The sequence below is a fragment of the Oncorhynchus gorbuscha genome, linkage group LG01, assembly GCF_021184085.1.
Source record: "Oncorhynchus gorbuscha isolate QuinsamMale2020 ecotype Even-year linkage group LG01, OgorEven_v1.0, whole genome shotgun sequence".
In the NCBI taxonomy this organism is placed as follows: domain Eukaryota; kingdom Metazoa; phylum Chordata; class Actinopteri; order Salmoniformes; family Salmonidae; genus Oncorhynchus; species Oncorhynchus gorbuscha.
The window spans coordinates 97,537,479-97,561,315 of NC_060173.1; the positions used below are offsets into that span (position 1 = coordinate 97,537,479).

At 41.2% G+C, this 23,837-nt stretch overlaps 1 protein-coding gene across 1 annotated transcript in view; it reads left to right on the forward strand.

Moving 5' to 3' along the window:
- Window positions 1–3,340: 3,340 nt before the first annotated feature.
- Window positions 3,341–23,837, forward strand: part of pde1a (phosphodiesterase 1A, calmodulin-dependent) — an 80,725-nt gene continuing 60,228 nt past the window's right edge. The window contains exons 1-2 of the mRNA XM_046367664.1: window positions 3,341–3,799; window positions 8,528–8,554. Of these exons, the coding sequence (XP_046223620.1) occupies window positions 3,699–3,799; window positions 8,528–8,554 (128 nt within the window). The 5' untranslated portion in view covers window positions 3,341–3,698. The remainder of the gene's footprint in view (window positions 3,800–8,527; window positions 8,555–23,837) is intronic.

Consider the following 23,837-nt stretch of genomic DNA (forward strand, 5'->3'; position numbering starts at 1 on the left):
CATTATTGGCCATTCACTGGTCTGGTAGGTATCTGTCATTGTATCACAGAGGATTGAAAGCAGAGTTAATCAGAGCAGATTTAATGTCTTTGCCCCTTAATGCCTCTTGCGTGGATGGAAACTGTGTGTGTGTGCTCTGTATCAGATGTACACTGATGACATGCTCTGGCTTTATGCAGGGGGTTGAAAGGAAGGATGTGGATGTGGCCTTGAGCAGCACACTGTAACATAGCCTATATACTGTAGGTTAACGTACAATACGTACGATTCTATACATCCAATTACCATTTCTGCTTATGTTTATTGACATATGCCCTCTCCGAGGGAGATTGACATTCACACATTTATTAGTGTGTACTGTTGAAGGGAGCTTAGCTTCCTACGGCTAATTTGTTATTCACAAATAAGACATTCATTCTTTAGGATTATGGAAATGGCCTTTCTGCATAATAATATTATTGCAGGAGAAATTAGTCTTACATTGCCCTAGAACTAACTGAGCTATGTTCTCTACTGTAGAATTCTGCCCAAAGACAATAAGACAGAAAGACGTGGGATGCTTTTGTGATGCTGAATGGAAGTAAATCTTATGTATTTGGTATACAGTTGTCCTTCAGCGCTTCAGGGAAGAAAAACAGTTTGTTTAAAAGAAAAAACTACTTCAAGCATTAGAATAAGCTTCCCTTAAACCAATACATAAAAAGTATATAAAAAAAATAATAAGCTCCCCTGTCTCTCGGCATCAGGTCCATTCTTCTCTGTTCTTATATATATATATTTTTTTTTTACAGCAGTCAAGTCATCACCCTCTGTACTAAGAAGCCATTTGTATAACAATAAAATGTGTGTTACCACGGCAACCCATTTTATCAATCACAAAGCAGGGAGCAAATAGGAAGAATAACGTTTGATTGATTTGCTCAGGGTGAATGTTCATGTTTACCATTATTGACGGTTTGTGTTGTTGTTTTCCAATTATCTTGGAATGAAAATAAGTTCAGACAGTCAAAACATCATTTCTGATTAGAACAAAACATCTGGAAAAGGCAGTATCTTCTGAAGGCACTGTATACACTTGCTCCTCACCCCCAACCCTCCCCAATACACGTGTAAATTGTGCCTTCCTGTATTATACTTATGCAAAAAATATACAGTATATTCTACTGCCGTTTACTTTATGTTCGTATTCTTATGTTTTAATATTTATTATTGATGTTGCATTGTCAAGAAGTAACCTGCAAGTAAGCATTTAGTTGGATGATGTTTGCCATGCGTATCCCGTATACACAACTAATAAAACTTGAAACTTTTGCTGATCTTTTCTCTTCTCTTCGTTATTAAAAACTATAGGCTACACTGTTACGGAGTGTAAACACTTGCTTTCACCAATCCCTTGTAATTACAGTAAAATACTGTGGAAAAACAAACTCCTCCCCTCAATGAATTTCATTAATTCATTGAATTAATTCCGATTACAGTAGCATTTACTTTTTTACAGTATAATAGAGTCAATTTTAAAGTATTGTACTGTGTGTCATGATACCGTATTTATATTACAGTAGGTGTACTGTAATATTAAATACAGAATTTTACTTGCCACCGAGCTGCCTGTAAGCTACTGTCAAATTCACAGTAACCCCTTTACAGTGTAATCTGTGAATTAGGCCTATAACCTGTGAATAATTGCTTACATTGCATTATAACACTGTCATAGTACACTAGGTCTATACCTGCAAGCTGTAAGTAAAGCGTTTCATTGTTATATATTGTGGATTGTGTAATCTTGCACATGATATAGACTAATTCTTGGGCAAGACAACATGTGTGACTATCATGAGAAGCTCTCTTTTTCCATTCATTTAATAGAGGAAATGTGCTTCTGCTTGGCGTGCCATGCTAATCTGAAAACAATTGAGTTGTTCTGCATGTTGCTATCTCCTGTTCTGTAATTATATGAAGACAAAGCAAGCAGACCTCAATGATATGATTAGGATTATTCTGTTCCGAGAGACCTGCACCCTTGAAATGAATTCTAGGTAGAGAAGTGACGTGGTGAAATGGAGAAATGTGTTAATTCATTGCAGTGGTATTGCTGTTCCAGTGAGACTATTTCTCAGTGGGATAATAGCTACAGTATAATCTTATATGTTAATCACAAAGAGGTAGCCCCTTTCTCTGTTGGACCTTGTTTTTCATTATTTTTGAATGATTAAGGGCACGTGTAGAGTACTAACCTTTAGCACAAGCCTTCTAGCTACATTACCTTTATCTCTCCATTCTTATATTCCCTCTCTTTCTTTTCTTCCCTCTTTCTCTATATTTTCTTCTTTCCTCTGTCCCACTAATCAGCCACGGTGCCTGTTTTGCGTCACAAACAATCGGGCCATTTTCATCAGATCAGAGCTCTCCATTCCTTCCTTCCTGCAGTGAATGCCGGAGTGACAGTAGTGGAATGGGGGGGAGTGAGATGTAACAGCCTCAGCAGCAGGACAATATACTGTAAGAGGAGGCACTGAGGAGTCAGGATGCAAGATGCTGCTACCGATCTGCTTTAGTTCATTGCTACTGCATCTTAGTGGTAATAAAGGAACCAAACGCAGCAAGCTCTAGGACTTGGATCTATTATACAGTTGCCGATGCTCTGCTTCCCTGGCTGCCTCAGCTGTTTGTAGTTCCCTCAGCGAGGCGCACTGAAAGATTTCTAGGTGGGCTTGATAATTATGCCATAAGCAGCTGACGCTAATTGAACATCTCTAGCATCTCTCAATGGAACTGCCTGGACAAACGGAGTGCCTGTAATGTGAGAGCCGTAGAGGATACTGCTGTTACAGCTTGTGATGCGCATCTACTGGCCACATCACGTTACATTGGATCTTGTGAGGAAATGCAACTGAACTCCTCTTGGTGAGAGAGGAATCTCTACCTCTGCTTCTGTGTGGTGGAGCCGCTCACCATAGTCTGACTGCTCTGAACGCTCTGTGATCGCAGGATTTGGTGGTGCTGACCCTGTCGTGTCTGATACCATCTGCTACTTCTGCGTTTCCGTACCGCACCAACCCTCTCTGTCTGTCAAAGTAACGCTACCCACCTACCTACCTGCACCGATGTCGTGGATGGATGGAGCATTGCGCAGGAGTGAGGGTTCTATAAAGCAGCGGCACCATCAGTGTACACAGAGCAGTAAAACCGCATGGTGAGAGAGTGATTAGAGAGATGCAAGAGAGAGAGACAGAGAGAAAGAACCAGAGAGAGAGAGAAACACAGAGAGAGAAGCAGATAGAAGTACTAGAGAGAGAGAGAGAGAGAGAGAGAGTGAGAGAGAGAGAAAGAAACAGAGAGAAACAAAGAGAGAGAGGTACTCTAGAGAGAGATTAAATAATCTGACAGTCAGACAGTGAGTGACAGTGTGTAGTGGAGAGTGGTTCCTTCCTGCCTGCCTGACAGAGCTACAGTGTGTGAAGCCTCAGTCTCTCTCTCTGCTCTGATAAACTATTAGGTTATTGAGAGAAGTAATGCAGGTGCTGTAGAGGAGAGAAGAGACAAGACTCCTGTGACTACAGCACAGGGAGGATGCTCTGAGGACCAGACTGAGGAGTGCTCTTAGGATTCAGGGATTCACACTGCAGAGTGCAGACAGAGGTCTGCTGTACGTACCTGAGATACCGCAGTTAACCGCTGCACCTTATAACACATTCAGCATGGATGAACTGTGTACATACACAGATAGTATGGACAAAAACTCTCTAAAGTACCCAAAGACTGAGCAGACAGAGAAAATGTGGATGCGACTCAAGGGAATGTAAGTTTTCTCTTTCTTTCATCCCTCCTCTTGTGTTTAACTTCTCCAGAGAGGGACTGACTTAGAGGCATGTGATCTGTAAGGGTGGTTGAAAGAGTGAGGTTATTTCAAGCTCTTGTGAAATGTTTATTTGTTATCAGAAGTGATGCCGTGTTGATGCCGCGATGCCGCGTTCTGTCGCGTTTCTACAGTATCTTAGTTTTCCATCACTGTGCTGTATATTGAAGCACGTTTAATAGTATTCTTATGTGCACATCTTTGTTTTGTAAACAATACATTAGTGTGTATAAAGCACTACAACTGTAGGTTTGTATATTTCATGATTTCAATGTATGTATGAACAAATGTACCTATCAGTGGAGGCTGCTGAGGGGAGGATGGCTCATAATAATGGCTGGAACGGCGCAAATGGAATGGCATCGACCCATCCGCTCCAGTCATTACCAAGATCCCGTCCTCCCCGATTAAGGTGCCACCAACCTCCTGTGGTATGCAGGTAAGTACATACCTTAGCATATGTGCATATTCGTGTATACGTAAAGCAGATAGGTATGTAGGTAAGTTGGTAGTCAGGTAGGTACCTGCACTTGTATTTATCTACTGTTTTTACAGTAAATGAATGAATTAATTCATCAATTCATCAATGAATTAATGACTGAATGAATGGAAGTCATAATGGTATAATATGTGTTCTTCTGCTGTTGTGTTTTTACCGTCTAATCAATATGTTACCACAACAAATTGATCAAGCTAAATTCAGCTGGCAGTATGATTAGACTAATATGCTATTACATAATATATCATTTCACAGCTTGCAACAAATGAATGGGTCAATTATGTAGCTGTTAAACTTGTATCTGACAAACATGTGTCTCAGTAGAAGCAAACTGTTTATCACTGAAGCTTGACTAAACCCATTATGTATTCAATAGTTCATTATAACGTGCAGTCACGCTCTATATACACATTTGCGCCTACACACACTCTACCGCTGAAATCCCTGATCACATAGTCCTCAGTCACACCCTGTCCCCTGAGCATCTCCACCCACGCACGCATGCACGCATGCACGCACGCACACACACACACACACACACACACACACACTGCTTCTCTACCAATCTGAAGTGTGGGACAAGTTCTCGCAATGTAATGCCCTGAATACCTGTGGCTCGCTGGTGCAGGAGACAGACAGGTGTGTTGCCATGGAGCAGAGGAGAGCAGAGGAGTAGTGCTGACTGTCGTGTCTGAGAGAGAAACGGAGGAGAGAGGAGAGGAGGGGAGAGAAGAGGAGAAGAAGGGAAAGGGAAGAAGAGAAGAGAGAATAGGATAGGAGGGGGAGAAGAGAGGAAAGGAGGGGAGAGGAGAGGAGAGGAGGAGAGAGGGGAGTAGAAGAGAGGACAGAAGGCTCAAAGGAGAGAAGAGAATAGCAGAGGATGGAAGAGGAGAGGAAGGGAGGAGAGAGGAGAAGGAAAGGAGAGTAGAGGAGAACAGAGGTTAGAGTAGACTAGGGCAGATATCTGTCCATTTTTAGGCGGGCTGATCTAAGTCAGCACACTGGTGGAAACGGTGACCACTGGCTGTTTCTGGCTGGTTGGGTGGCTGTCTGGTTAACTGGCTGATCTCAGAGATTAAAAACAGAGATTAGAAACATTCTAATCACCTCAGCTCACAAAGAGCAGCACGCACACACACATACACATTATTTAATCAAATCAAATCAAATGTATTTATAAAGCCCTTTTTACATTTAGTCAGGCATCTCCACTGAGCACTGCAATAACATGGTGTCACACCGAGCCTCTGTTTACAGTGCATTCGGAAAGTACTCAGGCCCCTTCCATTTTTCCACATTTACTTAATTAAGTTACAGCCTTATTCTAAAATGGATTAAATAAAAAAATGTCTTCATCAATCTACACACAATACCCCATAATGACAAAGTGAAACAGAAATACCGTACCTTATTTACATAAGTATTCAGACCCTTTAATATGAGAGTCGAAATTGAGCTCAGGTGCATTCTGTTTCCATTGATCATGCTTGAGATGTTTCTACAACTTGACTGGAGTCCACCTGTGGTAAATTCAATTGATTGGACATGATTTGGAAAGGCACACACCTGTCTATATAAGGTCCCACGGATGACAGTGCATGTCAGAGCAAAAACCAAACCATGAGGTAGAAGGAATTGTCCGTAGAGCTCAGAGACAGGATTGTGTCGAGGCACAGATCAGGGGAAGGGTACCAAAACATGTCAGTGGCCTCCATCATTCTTAAATGGAAGACGTTTTGAACCACCAAGACTCTTCCTAGAGCTGGTCGCCAGGTCAAACTGAGCAATCGGGGGAGAAGGGCCTTAGTCAGCGAGGTGACCAAGAACCCGATGGTCACTCTGACAGAGCTCCAGAGTTCCTCTGTAGCGATGGTAGAACCTTCCCGAAGGACAATGGCCTTCATGGTAGAGTTGTCAGATGGAAGCCATTCCTCAGCAAAAGGCACAAGACAGTCCACCTGGAGTTTGCCAAAAGGCACCTAAAATACTCTTAGATCATGAGAAACAAGATTCTCTGGTCTGAAGAAACCAATATTGAACTATTTGGCCTGAATGCCAAGTATTCACGTCTGGAAGAAACCTTGCACCATCCCTACAGTGAAACATGGTGGAAACCCGTCAGAGGAACATCTGCTGATAGTCTAACTGCACCCGCATCATGTTGTGTGGATGATTTTCAGTGGCAGGGACTGGGAGACTAGTCAGGATCGAGGGAAAGATAAACGGAGCAAAAGACAGAGAGATCATTGATGATAACCTGCTCCAGAGCAGGGGGACATACAGGCAGACATCCAGGGGGACATACAGGCAAACATACAGGCAGACATACAGGCAGTCATACATGGGGACATACAGGGTCACATACAGGCAGACATACAGGGGGACATACAGGCAGACATACAGGGGGGCATATAGGCAGACATACAGGGGGACATACAGACAGACGTACAGGGGGACATAAAGGCAGACATACAGTCAAACATACAGGGGGTCATACAGGGTCACATACAGACAGACATACACGGGGACATACAGGCAGACATACAGGGGGACATACAGGCAGGTGTACAGGGGGACATACAGGCAGAATTACAGGCAGACATACAGACATACATACAGGGGGACATACAGGCAGACATACAGGGTCACATACAGGGGGACATACAGGAGGACATAAAGGGGGACATAAAGGCAGACATACAGGGTCATATACAGGGGGCATAAAGGCAGACATACAGGCAGACATACAGGCAGACATACAGGGGGACATACAGGCAGAATTACAGGGGGACATAAAGGCAGATTTACAGGGGGACATACAGGAGGACATACAGGCAGATTTACAGGGGGACATACAGGCAGATTTACAGGGGGACATACAGGGGGACATACAGGGGGACATAAAGGCAGACATACAGGGGGACATACAGGGGGACATACAGGCAGAATTACAGGGGGACATGCAGGCAGATTTACAGGGGGACATACAGGGGGACATACAGGCAGAATTACAGGGAGACATACAGGCAGAATTACAGGGGGACATACAGGCAGAATTACAAGGGGACATACAGGCAGTGGTGTCATCTGCTTCATGGCCCATGTGCCATCAAGCAACTCCACCAGCTCCATCCCAGTGCTTGAGTTTGACAGGGGTGTCGCCATCTGAGTTGAACCTCCGCCCGTCAGAGGAACATCTGCTGATAGTCTAACTGCACCCGTTATTTCCTCTCTGCCTTTGACTGGTTTTTGCTGCTCTCTAGCTGCTTGTGGGTGAGCACTCTTCCTGTCCTTCTTCCGCTTCTTCTTCATCTTTCTTGTTTCAGTGTTACCAGAATTCTGTTTCGGGACTGGAGGAGTCATCAGGTCATATCAACTCGGTTCATTCACAACAACATACAGGGGGACATACAGGGCCACATTTGTCAATATAGCAGTCCAGGAGGAAATAATTTACAAAATGATTACGCAAAATTTGAGTGATTTAGTTCTTATCTCCTAACTTCTCGTTAAAGATGGTTTAAAGTTTTTTAAATAAAATGAGACAAACACATTTTGTGTGATGCATCATTTACTGCTGTTGATGATTGCTGTGAGTGTAATAATTTCTCTCCCAACATTCCTCCTCTTCACTGGATCTTCACACCAGATGAAACGTGTGGGTGTGTGTGTGTTCTTGTTGGTGTGTGTGTGCTCTTGTTTGTGTGTATGTGTGTGTGTGTGTGTGTTCTTGTTGGTGTATGTGTGTTCTTGTTGGTGTGTGTGTGTGTGTGTGTGTGTGTGTGTGTGTGTGTGTGTGTGTGTGTGTGTGTGTGTGTGTGTGTGTGTGTGTGTGTGTGTGTGTGTGTGTGTGTGTGTGTGTGTGCGTGCGTGCGTGCGTGCGTGCGTGCGTGTGTGTGTGTGTGTGTGTGAGAGCGAGAGAGAGAGAGAGTCCTCCCCTACCCTACAGATAGAAGGAGACTGACTGGAGAGAAGAGGGAAAACAGGAAAAATAGCTCCTTCATAACTAGTCTGCTATTTAGTGCACTACTTTTGACTGAAAATCTCTGGTCAAAAGTGCACTATAGGAATAAGGGAATAGGGTGCCATTTGGGCTGCAGATCTATCTCAGAGCGATGGTGTACTTTGTATGGCCTATTCATCTAATGTACACTCCTCATCTTGTTTTTCAGGCAGAAGTACAAAAACACATCTCAAAGGTACGTCCCATGGTGTCTGTCTGTCTACTGTCTATCTACTTTATCAAACATGCCCACATGCTATATAATGATACCAACTCTTCTTATGCATACAGTCATTAGCCTACAAATGTATAACACAAAGCATTGGTAGATGTTGCCTTAGATCAATCTTTCAACAAACAATCTGTTAGCGCTGAATTGTCATACGTAAAGATAATTTATTTAACAGTAAAGTATCTATAGGGTGAAGCTTATGAGGCTCTTGTTGTAGCTTTACTGTATGTGGGTTTAAATACTTTATTCATACTAAACAGTACTGTGTGGGTTTAAATACTTTATTCATACTATACTTTACTGTGTGGGTTTAGAGAGTCTTGTTACTACGGTTGCAAAATGACAGGAATTCCTGGTTGGAGGAACACAGAATTTCTGCTTATTCCCTCCTGATTCCGGGAATCCTCCAACTGGGATTTCAGGAAAACCAGGGCATTTATTGAAAGTTCCCGGAATTTTGCAACATTACTTGATTACATCCCTTTCCGGATGAACTCCGGTGGGGTCAGTGGCACATTCAGATAATGTTAAGTTGGATGAAGTGGCCTTCACACACACACACATACACAAACAGAGGAAGACACGCAGGCACACACACACACACACACACACACACACACACACACACACACACACACACACACACACACACACACACACACACACACACACACACACACACACACACACACACACACACACACACACACACACACACACACACACACACACACACACACAGAGGAAGACACGCAGGCACACACACACACACACACACACACACACACACACACACACACACACACACACACACACACACACACACACACACACACACACACACACACACACACACACACACACACACACACACACACACACACACACACACACACACAAACAGAGGAAGACACACACACACACACACACACACACACACACACACACACACACACACACACACACACACACACACACACACACACACACACACACACACACACACACACACACACACACACACACACACACACACACACAGAGGAAGACACACACACACACACACACACACACACACACACACACACACACACACACACACACACACACACACACACACACACACACACACACACACACACACACACACACACACACACACACACACACACACACACACACACACACACACACACACACTTCCCAGCTGCATTATGCATTCTCCTGTTGAACGCTTGCATTTATGTAACATGCTCACAGAGAGGTGCTCTTCTACAATGGCCCTTGTCGGAGACAGTCAGGCCCTCAGCACATTTCCATCTGTCTATCTGTCTTTCTCTGAGATGTAAGGGTAGGTGTGGGTTGTGAAGTGTGGAGAAATATAATGATACAGAACTCTGCATTAGTATTCCCCTGCAGTACGTAGAGCCAGGTGCAACAGAACTGAACTGTAAAGATGTAGTTATACAGTATTCAACAGAACTAAACTGTAAAGATGTAGTTATACAGTATTCAACAGAACTAAACTGTAAATATGTAGTTATATAGTGTTCAACAGAACTGAACTGTAAAGATGTAGTTATACAGTATTCAACAGAACTAAACTGTAAAGATGTAGTTATACAGTATTCAACAGAACTAAACTGTTTGAGATGTGGTTATACAGTATTCAACAGAACTAAACTGTTTGAGATGTGGTTATACAGTATTCAACATAACTAAACTGTTTGAGATGTAGTTATACAGTATTCAACAGAACTAAACTGTTTGAGATGTGGTTATACAGTATTCAACAGAACTAAACTGTTTGAGATGTGGTTATACAGTATTCAACAGAACTAAACTGTTTGAGATGTGGTTATACAGTATTCAACAGAACTAAACTGTAAAGATGTAGTTATACAGTATTCAACAGAACTAAACTGTTTGAGATGTGGTTATACAGTATTCAACAGAACTAAACTGTTTGAGATGTGGTTATACAGTATTCAACAGAACTAAACTGTTTGAGATGTGGTTATACAGTATTCAACAGAACTAAACTGTTTGAGATGTGGTTATACAGTATTCAACAGAACTAAACTGTTTGAGATGTGGTTATACAGTATTCAACAGAACTAAACTGTTTGAGATGTGGTTATACAGTATTCAACAGAACTAAACTGTTTGAGATGTGGTTATACAGTATTCAACAGAACTAAACTGTTTGAGATGTGGTTATACAGTATTCAACAGAACTAAACTGTTTGAGATGTGGTTATACAGTATTCAACAGAACTAAACTGTAAAGATGTAGTTATACAGTATTCAACAGAACTAAACTGTTTGAGATGTGGTTATACAGTATTCAACAGAACTAAACTGTTTGAGATGTGGTTATACAGTATTCAACAGAACTAAACTGTTTGAGATGTGGTTATACAGTATTCAACAGAACTGAACTGTAAAGATGTAGTTATACAGTATTCAACAGAACTAAACTGTTTGAGATGTGGTTATACAGTATTCAACAGAACTAAACTGTTTGAGATGTGGTTATACAGTATTCAACAGAACTAAACTGTTTGAGATGTGGTTATACAGTATTCAACAGAACTAAACTGTAAAGATGTAGTTATACAGTATTCAACAGAACTAAACTGTTTGAGATGTGGTTATACAGTATTCAACAGAACTAAACTGTTTGAGATGTGGTTATACAGTATTCAACAGAACTAAACTGTAAAGATGTAGTTATACAGTATTCAACAGAACTAAACTGTTTGAGATGTAGTTATACAGTATTCAACAGAACTAAACTGTTTGAGATGTGGTTATACAGTATTCAACAGAACGGAACTGTAAAGATGTAGTTATATAGTGTTCAACAGAACTAAACTGTAAAGATGTAGTTATACAGTATTCAACAGAACTGAACTGTAAAGATGTAGTTATACAGTATTCAACAGAACTAAACTGTTTGAGATGTGGTTTTACAGTATTCAACAGAACTGTAGCAATGTGGTTAAAGGGTGACGGAAAAATCTTCTTCGTTAGTCGTCACATCTCACAGTGCATTGACAGACTGTGCGATACCATCCTGTGTTAATTGCATCTCTCCATGAGAGATTAGAGTGTACAGTATTTGGCCAATGATTCAGGGAGCAGTCGCTTAAGGGAATGGATTTATTGTCCATTCTCTGCTGGGTTAAAACAGGATTCAGTGATTGATAAACCATCATTCTGATACCTTTTCATGAATAGATAATGTTAGTTAATGGTTTTGATTGAAACAGTTTTTGAAGCAATGATGACTTTCAAACATTGAATCATATTTTGAGTAATTTCAGATGGCCCATAGAGTTCTCTCCACTAGAGGTACCTGATGAACTATCCCACTCAATCCACTAAATGTGACATCAACAGGGGATACTATACAGTATGTTCAAAATGTGTTCACTTCAATCAATCAATTGGAATTAAAAATCCCAAATTCTGGAAAGTGCCGTTCAGATTTAGCTTTGAGGATGCCATAGCTAAAATGGGCCATCTGTTTACTAAAGCTCTAGCTACTGTTAGAGTGTAATAGCTTTTCATCAGGCATCAATGATATGAGCAGAACAGATATGAGTCAAGCTGTGACTTCAAGAGCCAACTGTCAGTCAAGCTGTCTCAGTAAAAGTGTGAAGAGATGATGTATTCATAGTACATGCAGCTTGTCTCCAGAGTGAGCAGAGGCCAGATACATAATGCATAGTGCAGACCTACAGATGTAGGATCTTAATTTAATCACTCTTTTGTTGCTGATCTTTTTTCTGTACTGCAGGAAAATGCAGATGAGCTTTGTGATTTACATAAATTCATTGAAAACCCACACTAAACTAGGGCTGGGCGATAAATCAATATCAATAATTATCGAGGTAATTACTTCCCCCAATAACGATATTAAAACGTTCAGATTCATTTTCGATAATGTCGATATAGAGTAATTAGGTACAGCAGTCCATTTCACCTCTGTGACCCAGCAGGAACGTGCGGAGAAGTGACAATATGCACGTGGAGAGGTATATGCTCACTAAAAACCACTTAGCACCTCGAGTGATGGAGTCGCCACTATTAACCACGAAAAATGAGTGATGCAGGCGAAAACAGTGGTAGTGATGTAGGTGAAAACAGTGGTAGTGATGTAGGTGAAAACAGTGGTAGTGATGTAGGTGAAAACAGTGGTAGTGATGTAGGTGAAAACAGTGGTAGTGATGTAGGTGAAAACAGTGGTAGTGATGTAGGTGAAAACAGTGGTAGTGATGTAGGTGAAAACAGTGGTAGTGATGTAGGTGAAAACAGTGGTAGTGATGTAGGTGAAAACAGTGGTAGTGATGTAGGTGAAAACAGTGGTAGTGATGTAGGTGAAAACAGTGGTAGTGATGTAGGTGAAAACAGTGGTAGTGATGTAGGTGAAAACAGTGGTAGTGATGTAGGTGAAAACAGTGGTAGTGATGTAGGTGAAAACAGTGGTAGTGATGTAGATGAAAACAGTGGTAGTGATGTAGGTGAAAACAGTGGTAGTGATGTAGGTGAAAACAGTGGTAGTGATGTAGATGAAAACAGTGGTAGTGATGCAGGTGAAAACAGTGGTAGTGATGTAGGGGAAAACAGTGGTAGTGATGTAGGTGAAAACAGTGGTAGTGATGTAGGGGAAAACAGTGGTAGTGATGTAGGTGAAAACAGTGGTAGCGATGTAGGTGAAAACAGTGGTAGTGATGTAGGTGAAAACAGTGGTAGTGATAGCCAAGGAGAAGGGGCAGCTTCCAACGAAGAAATTATTGATAAAAAGGGTTAAACTGTTTCTGCAATTTGGAAGTATCTGTACTTTACTGAACTAATTATATTTTTGACAACTTTTACTTCACTACATTCCTAAAGAAAATAATGTACGTTTTACTCCATAGATTTTCCCTCACACTCAAAGGTACTTGTTACATTTTGGATGCTTCGCAGAACAGGAAAATGGCCCAATTCACGCACTTATCAAGAGAACATCAAGAGAACATCCTTGGGCATCCCTACTGCCTCTGAGTTGGCGTACTCATTAAACACAAAAGCTTAATTTGTAAATTATGTCTGCGTATTGTAGTGTGTCCCTGGCTATCCGTGGTTTGCTTAATTTAATCCATTTGAAATGATTGATACTTTTCTTTTTGATACTTAAGTATATTTTTGCAATTACATTTACTTTTGATACATAAGTATATTTAAAACCAAATACCTTTAAAACTTTTACTCAAGTAGTATTTTCCTGGATGACTTTCACTTTTACTTGAATCATTTTCTATTAAGGTATCTTTACTTTTTCTCAAGTATGACAATTGTGTACTTTTTCCACTACTGCTAAGTACTTATTCTTTAGTATAAATATCCTTTAGTAAAGTATCCCTGACTCTGATTTCACTCTAGCTATACTTTCTGTCAAGTCTGCATCTCTGAACCCTTTCTAAAAGCATTCAGTGTAAAAGCAATAGTTTACTTGGCCAAATGCTTACACTCAAGCCCTCTCTAACATATTATCATATCCAACACTATTTTAGCCAATGTTCCTACATTTTATTTACAAAGGGTGTTAAAGCTTTTGATCCAGCATATAAATCAAGCTGTGCCTCTGACAGTCAACTGTCAGTAAAAAGCATGAAGAGATGATGTATTCATACTGGGCGGCAGGGTAACCTAGTGGTTAGAGCGTTGGACTAGTAACCGAAAGGTTGCAAGATTGAATCCCTGAGCTGACAAGGTAGAACAAATCTGTCGTTCTGCCCCTGAACAAGGCAGTTAACCCACTGTTCCTAAGCTGTCATTGAAAATAAAAATGTGTCCTTAACTGACTTGCCTAGTAAATAAAGATCAAATTCATAGTCCATGCAGATTGTGCAGAGGATAGGGTATATGGCAATAAACTACTTTTCCTTTTAGTATCCCTGGCTTTGACTCCTCTCCTCTCCATCTATACCTTGTGTCATGCTCAGTAGCTACGGTACGTCTCTGACTCCAATGCTTCTGTTGTGTGCACAGAACCCTGTCCCTGAAGCATCTCCATCTCATCTATTCTGTAATGTGCATGTATGCTCAGTGGCTCTGTCTTCCTGACTCTCTGTGGTCACTAAAGATCCCATGGCACTTATTGTAAGAGTAGGGGTGTTAACCCCGGTGTCCTGGCTAATTCCCAATCTGACCCCCATACTGTACAATCATGGCCGCCTGTTCATCGCCAGCTTCCAATTTGCTCATTCATCCCCTTTCCTCTCCTCTATAACTATTCTGGGGAATTTCTGTAAATGAGAATGTGTTCTCTGTCAACTTACCTGGTAAAATAAGGGTAAAATAAAACATTTAAAACTCCTTGAACCCTATCCACCCAAATCCAAACCCTTGTTGTGTGTGTGTGTGTACTTGCGTGTGCTGTGACTCCAATCGAGCTGTAACCTTCTATTGTGTACATATGTACATGTATGTTCAGTAAGTCTCTGTCCCTGACCTAGCAGCAGATTGGTTGATTGATCCACTGTGCTGTGGTGTTTCCTGGCAACTAGCTGTTTCGTTCTCTCTGGGGGTTTTTTCTTCATTGTCACACTTGCCAATGATAGGCAGTTCTTACATTTACATTTACATTACACTTAAGTCATTTAGCAGACGCTCTTATCCAGAGCGACTTACAAATTTCTTAACCTCTTGGAACTACCCATCCCGGATCCGGGAGCGTTGTCATCAACTGACACTAATTAGCATAACACAATGGACTTAAATATTACTAGAAAATATTATTAAAAAATGTTGGAAAATTTAGTTGTGTCATTCATTAATGAGCAGCCAATCATTGTGATGTGTAGCCATTCTATTCAGGAATGTGGCCTCCATTGCTATAATGTTTAATTGGTTTCTGATAGAGGGCATGTCTTTGAACAACTTACATACAATATGTTGTTGGCAGTTTGCCACACCACTGAAAATAGGTCATTCTCGGTCCATAACATTAGGTCACTAGCGACCTTTCCACATAGGGGATGTAGAGGACACTTGTTTAGCCATAACTACAAGAATGTCTGAACAATATCTTAGACTAAGATACAACCGGCAGTGAATATTCTGTCCTGGCTTTTGTGGAATTCCATGTTGCTCTCTTGTCATTCCTTTTTCTATTAGAATCCCTTGATGTTGACTGTGTTTTCTCAACAGAACTGCCTGTCTGCTCCTCTCTCTCCTCTTGATTAGACCCTGCAGCGCCAGGTTTCCTTACAACCAATTCTGACATACAATGAAAGTGTTAGCAATGCAGTTACCAATTCCCCACATTGAATATGTCTCACGCACAATACCTCAGGCTCCCTCTAATGATTTCGGCAAACAACCAAAACATCAAGATTAGGTTTCATATTTTTGAAATAGCTAGGCTATCTGTTCAGCTTATTACCTGTCCATTTTTTTTCTTTTAACCTTAATTTAACCAGGCAAGTCAGTTAAGAACATATTCTTATTTTCAATGACAGCCTGGGAACAGTCCCTGAACTGCCTGTTCAGGGGCAGAACGACAGATTAGTACCCTGTCAGCTCGGGGGTTTGAACTCACAACCTTCCGGTTAATAGTCCAACGCTCTAACCACTAGGCTACGCTTCCACCACACATTTGTCCAACGTGTTGTATAGTATTTCGTCTCTCTATCTAAACAGTTCATTGGACACATGTTGGTCTTTTATCAGCCATTTTATCAGTTCTTTCATATCATTCAGCATGTACTAATAGCTGAAATGGCATCCCTAGTGAATTTAGATTTATCTTAGCATCAACACTTTCGTTATAGTAGGTTATAGAGAGACAATTCATTCCATTTCATTGTTGCTATAGCAGCACATATGTATCACTGTCTGGGGCCACGGCTTGAGGATGACGCACAGTGCTGTGAATGAATGCATAATACAGGGTTTCAGGATGAGAGCCCCAGACAGGATGAGAGGTTCACTATATGAATTGTTCATCACTAACAAACACTGGATCCCAGGAATTACAGGATGTGTGTATGTATACAGCAAGTACAAGACTAAACAATCCACTCAGCATACTGCCAAGCCTTCCCTATAGCCCCACAGGGCTAACAGGGCAATCACAATCACATGCTAACAGCCGAATGGGGTTCAGCTTTTTTTCCATGTCACAGATTGAAATACGGTGAGAGCTAAATGCAGAGCTACAGAGTAGTGAACTGTTTCCTTCCACTCCTGTCAGGGCAATGAGACCATGACCAGACCAGCCACCAAACCTGGGTTCAAATACTATTTGAAATAATTTCAAATACTGTATTTCAGCTCAATTGAGCTTGCCTGACTTAATGGACCGATAGAATAGTTCTAAAATAACAAACTGTGCCCATCTGGCATTCCAGGCAGGATAGAGCAAACACTTTAAGTATCTGAAATATTTGTAATAGTATTTGAACCGAGATCTGCCAGGCACTTACAGGAATACTCTCACTAGGAATTTCCCAGGAAGTTAACAGTCATAAAATAGAAGACAAGCAACCTACTCTGCACTGACTATGTGCTCTCTGTCTGTCTGTCTGTCTGTCTGTCTGTCTGTCTGTCTGTCTGTCTGTCTGTCTGTCTGTCTGTCTGTCTGTCTGTCTGTCTGTCTGTCTGTCTGTCTGTCTGTCTGTCTGTCTGTCTGTCTGTCTGTCTGTCTGTCTGTCTGTCTGTCTGTCTGTCTGTCTGTCTGTCTGTCTGTCTGTCTGTCTGTCTGTCTGTCTGTCTGTCTGGCACCGGGTGGAAAGACATTACAAGCTGTTGTACATACACACACACACACACACACACACACACACACACACACACACACACACACACACACACACACACACACACACACACACACACACACACACACACACACACACACACACACACACACACACACACACACACACACACACACACACACAGTTTGACAGCTATACTAGACACATAGTTATTCATAATTCAGCTACACTAGACACATAGTTATTCATAATTCAGCTATACTAGACACATAGTTAGTAATAATTCAGCTACACTTGACACATAGTTAGTAATAATTCAGCTACACTAGACACATAGTTAGTAATAATTCAGCTATACTAGACACATAGTTAGTAATAATTCAGCTATACTAGACACATAGTTAGTAATAATTCAGCTACACTAGACACATAGTTAGTAATAATTCAGCTATACTAGACACATAGTTATTCATAATTCAGCTACACTAGACACATAGTTAGTAATAATTCAGCTATACTAGACACATAGTTAGTAATAATTCAGCTATACTAGACACATAGTTAGTAATAATTTAGCTATACTAGACACATAGTTATTCATAATTCAGCTACACTAGACACATAGTTAGTAATAATTCAGCTATACTAGACACATAGTTATTCATAATTCAGCTATACTAGACACATAGTTATTCATAATTCAGCTATACTAGACACATAGTTATTCATAATTCAGCTATACTAGACACATAGTTATTCATAATTCAGCTATACTAGACACATAGTTATTCATAATTCAGCTATACTAGACACATAGTTATTCATAATTCAGCTATACTAGACACATAGTTATTCATAATTCAGCTATACTAGACACATAGTTATTCATAATTCAGCTATACTAGACACATAGTTATTCATAATTCAGCTATACTAGACACATAGTTATTCATAATTCAGCTATACTAGACACATAGTTATTCATAATTCAGCTATACTAGACACATAGTTAGTAATAATTCAGCTATACTAGACACATAGTTATTCATAATTCAGCTATCCTAGACACACAGTTATTCATAATTCAGCTATCCTAGACACACAGTTAGTAATAATTCAGCTATACTAGACACATAGTTAGTAATAATTCAGCTACACTCGACACATAGTTATTCATAATTCAGCTACACTAGACACATAGTAAGTTATAATTCAGCTATACTAGACACATAGTTAGGAATAATTCAGCTACACTTGACACATAGTTAGGAGTAGGCCTAGTTAATGCACTAGCACATGATTGTGCCTCGGAGTCCTCAGTCTCTTGTAGCGGATGAAACGTAGCACACACGTAAGATTTGGTTCTGGATGAGTCCTCATTAATATGTCAGTTCTTTGGTCTAGTTTAAGGCTTGCCTACAGTATGGCTGGCCCCCAGGTATCTTTCCTTTCTTAGTAACATACTGTGCAGTACATCATGGCTCTGGCCATCTGGCATCAGTCTCCTTTGGTATATTGAACTGGACTCATCTCCATGTTACTTTTGCATTAGTCTGTCATGATTCATGCATTTCACATACAGCCAATTTGTTGTCATTTATTGTAGATCTGAATCAGCATCAGATTGATTTTTCTTCTCTCTCTCTCTCTCTCTCTCTCTCTCTCTCTCTCTCTCTCTCTCTCTCTCTCTCTCTCTCTCTCTCTCTCTCTCTCTCTCTCTCTCTCTCTCTCTCTCTCTCTCTCTCTCTCTCTCTCACAACATCAGATCATAGTAAATGGCTTTCCTCCCCCTCTCCATTTGCTGGAAAGGGTCATCTCTAGGTTTTCAAACAATCTCAAGAAAGTTGAAACTTGGGATTTGTTTGGATCCTCAAACAAGCCAAAAAGGATATGTTTTGCACTTACGAAAAAAAGTATGGAAAAAAACATGGTAAAGCAATTATATGGCATCCAAATATAGCCCTGTATTCCATGCACCACAGCCAACACCAATATTGGGCTGGCTCAGGCCCAACACTGACCAGTCACTGAGATTCTACATGGTTCTGGGTTGCTAAAATCAGCAATAATAATATATTTTTGCTTTTATCCAAAGCAACTTTCTCACACACACACACACACACACACACACACACACACACACACACACACACACACACACACACACACACACACACACACACACACACACACACACACACACACACACACACACACACACACACACACACACACACACACACACACACACACACACACACAGCCCCTGAGCTGAGTGCAGTGCAGAAGTAGGCCAAGTTATTTAGGGCAGGATGCTTACCCTCAGCCTTAACCCACCACTGTCTGGCACATAACTTACACACGTGGCACAGTTCGGCAAGACGGAGCTGCTCTTCCTCCCGGGGAAGGACTGCCCGTTCCATGATCGCCATCACGGTTGACAACTCCATTGTGTCCTCCTCCCAGAGCGCTAAGAACCTTGGCGTGATCCTGGACAACACCCTGTCGTTCTCAACTAACATCAAGGCGGTCGCCCGTTCCTGTAGGTTCATGCTCTACAACATCCGCAGAGTACGACCCTGCCTCACACAGGAAGCGGCGCAGGTCCTAATCCAGGCACTTGTCATCTCCCGTCTGGATTACTGCAACTCGCTGTTGGCTGGGCTCCCTGCCTTTGCCATTAAACCCCTACAACTCATCCAGAACGCCGCAGCCCGTCTGGTGTTCAACCTTCCCAAGTTCTCTCACGTCACCCCGCTCCTCCGCTCTCTCCACTGGCTTCCAGTTGAAGCTCGCATTCGCTACAAGACCATGGTGCTTGCCTACGGAGCTGTGAGGGGAACGGCACCTCAGTACCTCCAGGCTCTGATCAGGCCCTACACCCAAACAAGGGCACTGCGTTCATCCACCTCTGGCCTGCTCGCCTCCCTACCACTGAGGTAGTACAGTTCCCGCTCAGCCCAGTCAAAACTGTTCGCTGCTCTGGCCCCCCAATGGTGGAACAAACTCCCTCACGACGCCAGGACAGCGGAGTCAATCACCACCTTCCGGAGACACCTGAAACCCCACCTCTTTAAGGAATACCTAGGATAGGATAAAGTAATCCTTCTCAACACCCCCCCATAATAGATTTAGATGCACTATTGTAAAGTGGCTGTTCCACTGGATGTCATAAGGTGAATGCACCAATTTGTAAGTCGCTCTGGATAAGAGCGTCTGCTAAATGACTTAAATGTAAATGTAAATGTAAGCTAACTCTATGTAGGGATGAGAGAAGAAAGGGAGGAGGGAAGGGAGAGAGAAATGGGGATGGGGGATTTAGAAAGAAAGAGTGCAAGAGACAGACGGGATCAGAGAGAGCCAGAGAGATAGGTGAACACTAACAGCCATAAAGGCAGAAATCTTGGGGCACCTTCATGGCCATTCATTCAGTAAAGCTAGGGATTAACCACCAATAAAGGCATCAGCCTTCTTCAGTTCGGCTGGTGGCTAGCCCGAAGTTGGCTAGGTGAACCGAAAAACTGTACTCGCATACTCCCTTAAAAGATCTTTGCTTGAAAAGGGATCAAAAAGCACAATAGTACTGTTTGTCCATTTTGAGACGCCATAGCCAGGGCTCCAGTGTGGTGCAGTGGTCTAAGGCACTGCATCTCAATGCAAAAGATGTCACTACAGACCCTGGTTTGAATCCAGGCTGTATCACATCTGTATCACCTCCTGCTGTGGGAGTCCCATATGTACAATTGGACCAGCGTTGTCCGCGTTTGGCCGGGGTAGGCCGTCATTGTAAGTAAGAATTTGTTCTTACTGTAACTGACTTGCCAAGTTAAATTTAAAAAATACACTTCCTCAAAATAGTCAGAATGAATCTAAGATAAATCTGTTATTAATTTTGACGTTTGTGCCGAGGGGATCTTAGTCAATTTTACATTTACAACTAATGAAAATGATTTTTTTTGCATGAAAATGAGTCGTCTCTTGTTCAATGACAGCAAATACTTTATTAAAGAATCCTACTGTTGACCAATCACCGACAAACTGGTGTATAATTTGTGTGCCCGAACAGCCCAAAAAAATCTCACGAAGTCCAAAACAAACACAATGTCTTCATAATATATGCACGAACTCTACTGAACTGGTTCGGCTGGGAAGCAGTTGAATGCCTTAACACACCTCTATCCTTAACACACCTCTATTGGTCACGTACAGGGCAGTAATACCTAGCAATACAAAACAATACACACATAATCCAAAACGTTTTTAAAAAGAAAAAGAAAGAAATATCAGAACAAGCAATGTCAGAGTCCGGAAAATAAATATCATTGTTAGACAGACATTTTCAAGTCTTGGCATAGATTTTCAAGCCGATTTACAGTACCAGTCAAAAGTTTGGACACACCTACTCATTCAAGGGTTTTTCTTTATTTGTACTATTTTCTACATTGTAGAATAATAGTGAAGACATCACAAGAAGGAAAGACATTTCACACATTAACTTTTAACAAGGCAGACCTGTTAATTGAAATGCATTCCAGGTGACTACCTCATGAAGCTGGTTGAGAGAATGCCGATAGTGTGCAAAGCTGTCATCAAGGCAAACGGTGGCTACTTTGAAGAATCTCAAATGTAAAATACATTTGGATATGTTTAACACTTTTTTGGTTACTACACGATTCCATGTGTTATTTCATAGTTTTGATGTATTTTTTTTGTGATTTCTACAATGTAGAAAATAGTAAAAAATAAAGAAAAACCATTGAAAGAGTAGGTGTGTCCAAACTTTTGACTGGTACTGTAGATCAAAACTGTAACTAGGCCACTCAGGAACATTTAATGTCATCTCGGTAAGCAACTCCAGTGTATATTTGGCCTTGTGTTTTAAGTTATTATCCTGCTGAAAGGTGAATTTGTCTCCCAGTTTATTTTGGAAAGCAGACGGAACAGTTTATTTTTATCCTAAAAAACTCCCTAGTCCTTGTCGAGTACAAGCATACCAATAAAATGATGACGCCACCACCGTGCTTGAAAATATGAAGAGTGTTACTCAGTGATGTGTTGTGTTGGATTTGCTCCAAACATAACGCTGTCTAATCAGGACATGAATTCCATTTCTTTGCCCTTTTATTGAACATTTCACTTTAGTGTCTTACTGCAAACAGGATGCATGTTTTGGAATATTTTTTATTCAGAACAGGCTTCCTTCTTTTCACTCTGTCATTTACAGTTGAAGTCGGAAGTGAACATACATCTTAGCCAAATACATTTAAACTACGTTTTTCACAATTCTTGACATTTCATCCTAGTAAAAATGACCTGTCTTAGGTCAGTTAGGATCACCACTTTTATTTAATAATGTGAAATGTCAGAATAATAGTAGAGAAAATTATTTATTTCATATTTTATTTCTTTCATCACAGTGGGTCAGAAGTTTACATACACTCAATTAGTATTTGGTAGCATTGCCTTTCAATTGTTTAACTTGGGTCAAACGTGTCGGATAGCCTTCCACAAGCTTCCCACAATAAGTTTGTTGAATTTTTGTCCATTCCTCCTGACAAAGCTGGTGTAACTGAGTCAGGTTTGTAGGCCTCCTTGCTCGCACACACTTTTTCAGTTATGCCCACACATTTTCTATAGGATTGAGGGCAGTGTGATGGCCACTCCAATACCTTGACTTTGTTGTCCTTACGCCATTTTGTCACAACGTTGGAAGTATGCTTGGGGTCATTGTCCATTTGGAAGACTCATTTGCGACCAAGCTTTAACTTCCTGACTGATGTCTTGAGATGTTGCTTCAATATATCCACATAATTTTCCTGTCTCATGGTGCAATCTATTTTGTGAAGTGAACTAGTCCCTCCTGCAGCAACGCACTCCCACAACATGATTCTGCCACCCCCGTGCTTCACGGTTGGGATGGTGTTCTTCGGCTTGTAAGCCATCCCCCCTTTTCCTCCAAGCATAACGATGGTCATTATGGCCAAGCAGTTCTATTTTTATTTCATCAGACCAGAGGACATTTCTCTAAAACGTACGACCCATGTGCAGTTGCAAACCGTAGTCTGGCTTTTTTAATGGAGGTTTTGGAGCATTGGTTTCTTCCTGGCTGAGTAGCGATATTGGACTCGTTTGACGGTGGATATAGATACTTTTGTACCTGTTTCCTACAGCATCTTCACAAGGTCCTTTGTTGTTGTTCTGGGATTGATTTGCACTTTTCGCACCAAAGTACGTTCATCTCTAGAGACAGAACACATCTCCTGACGGCTGCGTGGTCCCATGGTGTTTATACTTGTGTACTATTGTTTGTACAGATGAACGTGGTGTTTGAAAATTGCTCCCAAGATGAACCAGAATTGTGGAGGTCTACAATAATATTTCTGAGGTCTTGGCTGATTTCTTTTGATTTTCCCATGATGTCACGCAATGAAGCACTGAATTTGAAGGTAGGCCTTGAAATTCATCCACAGGTA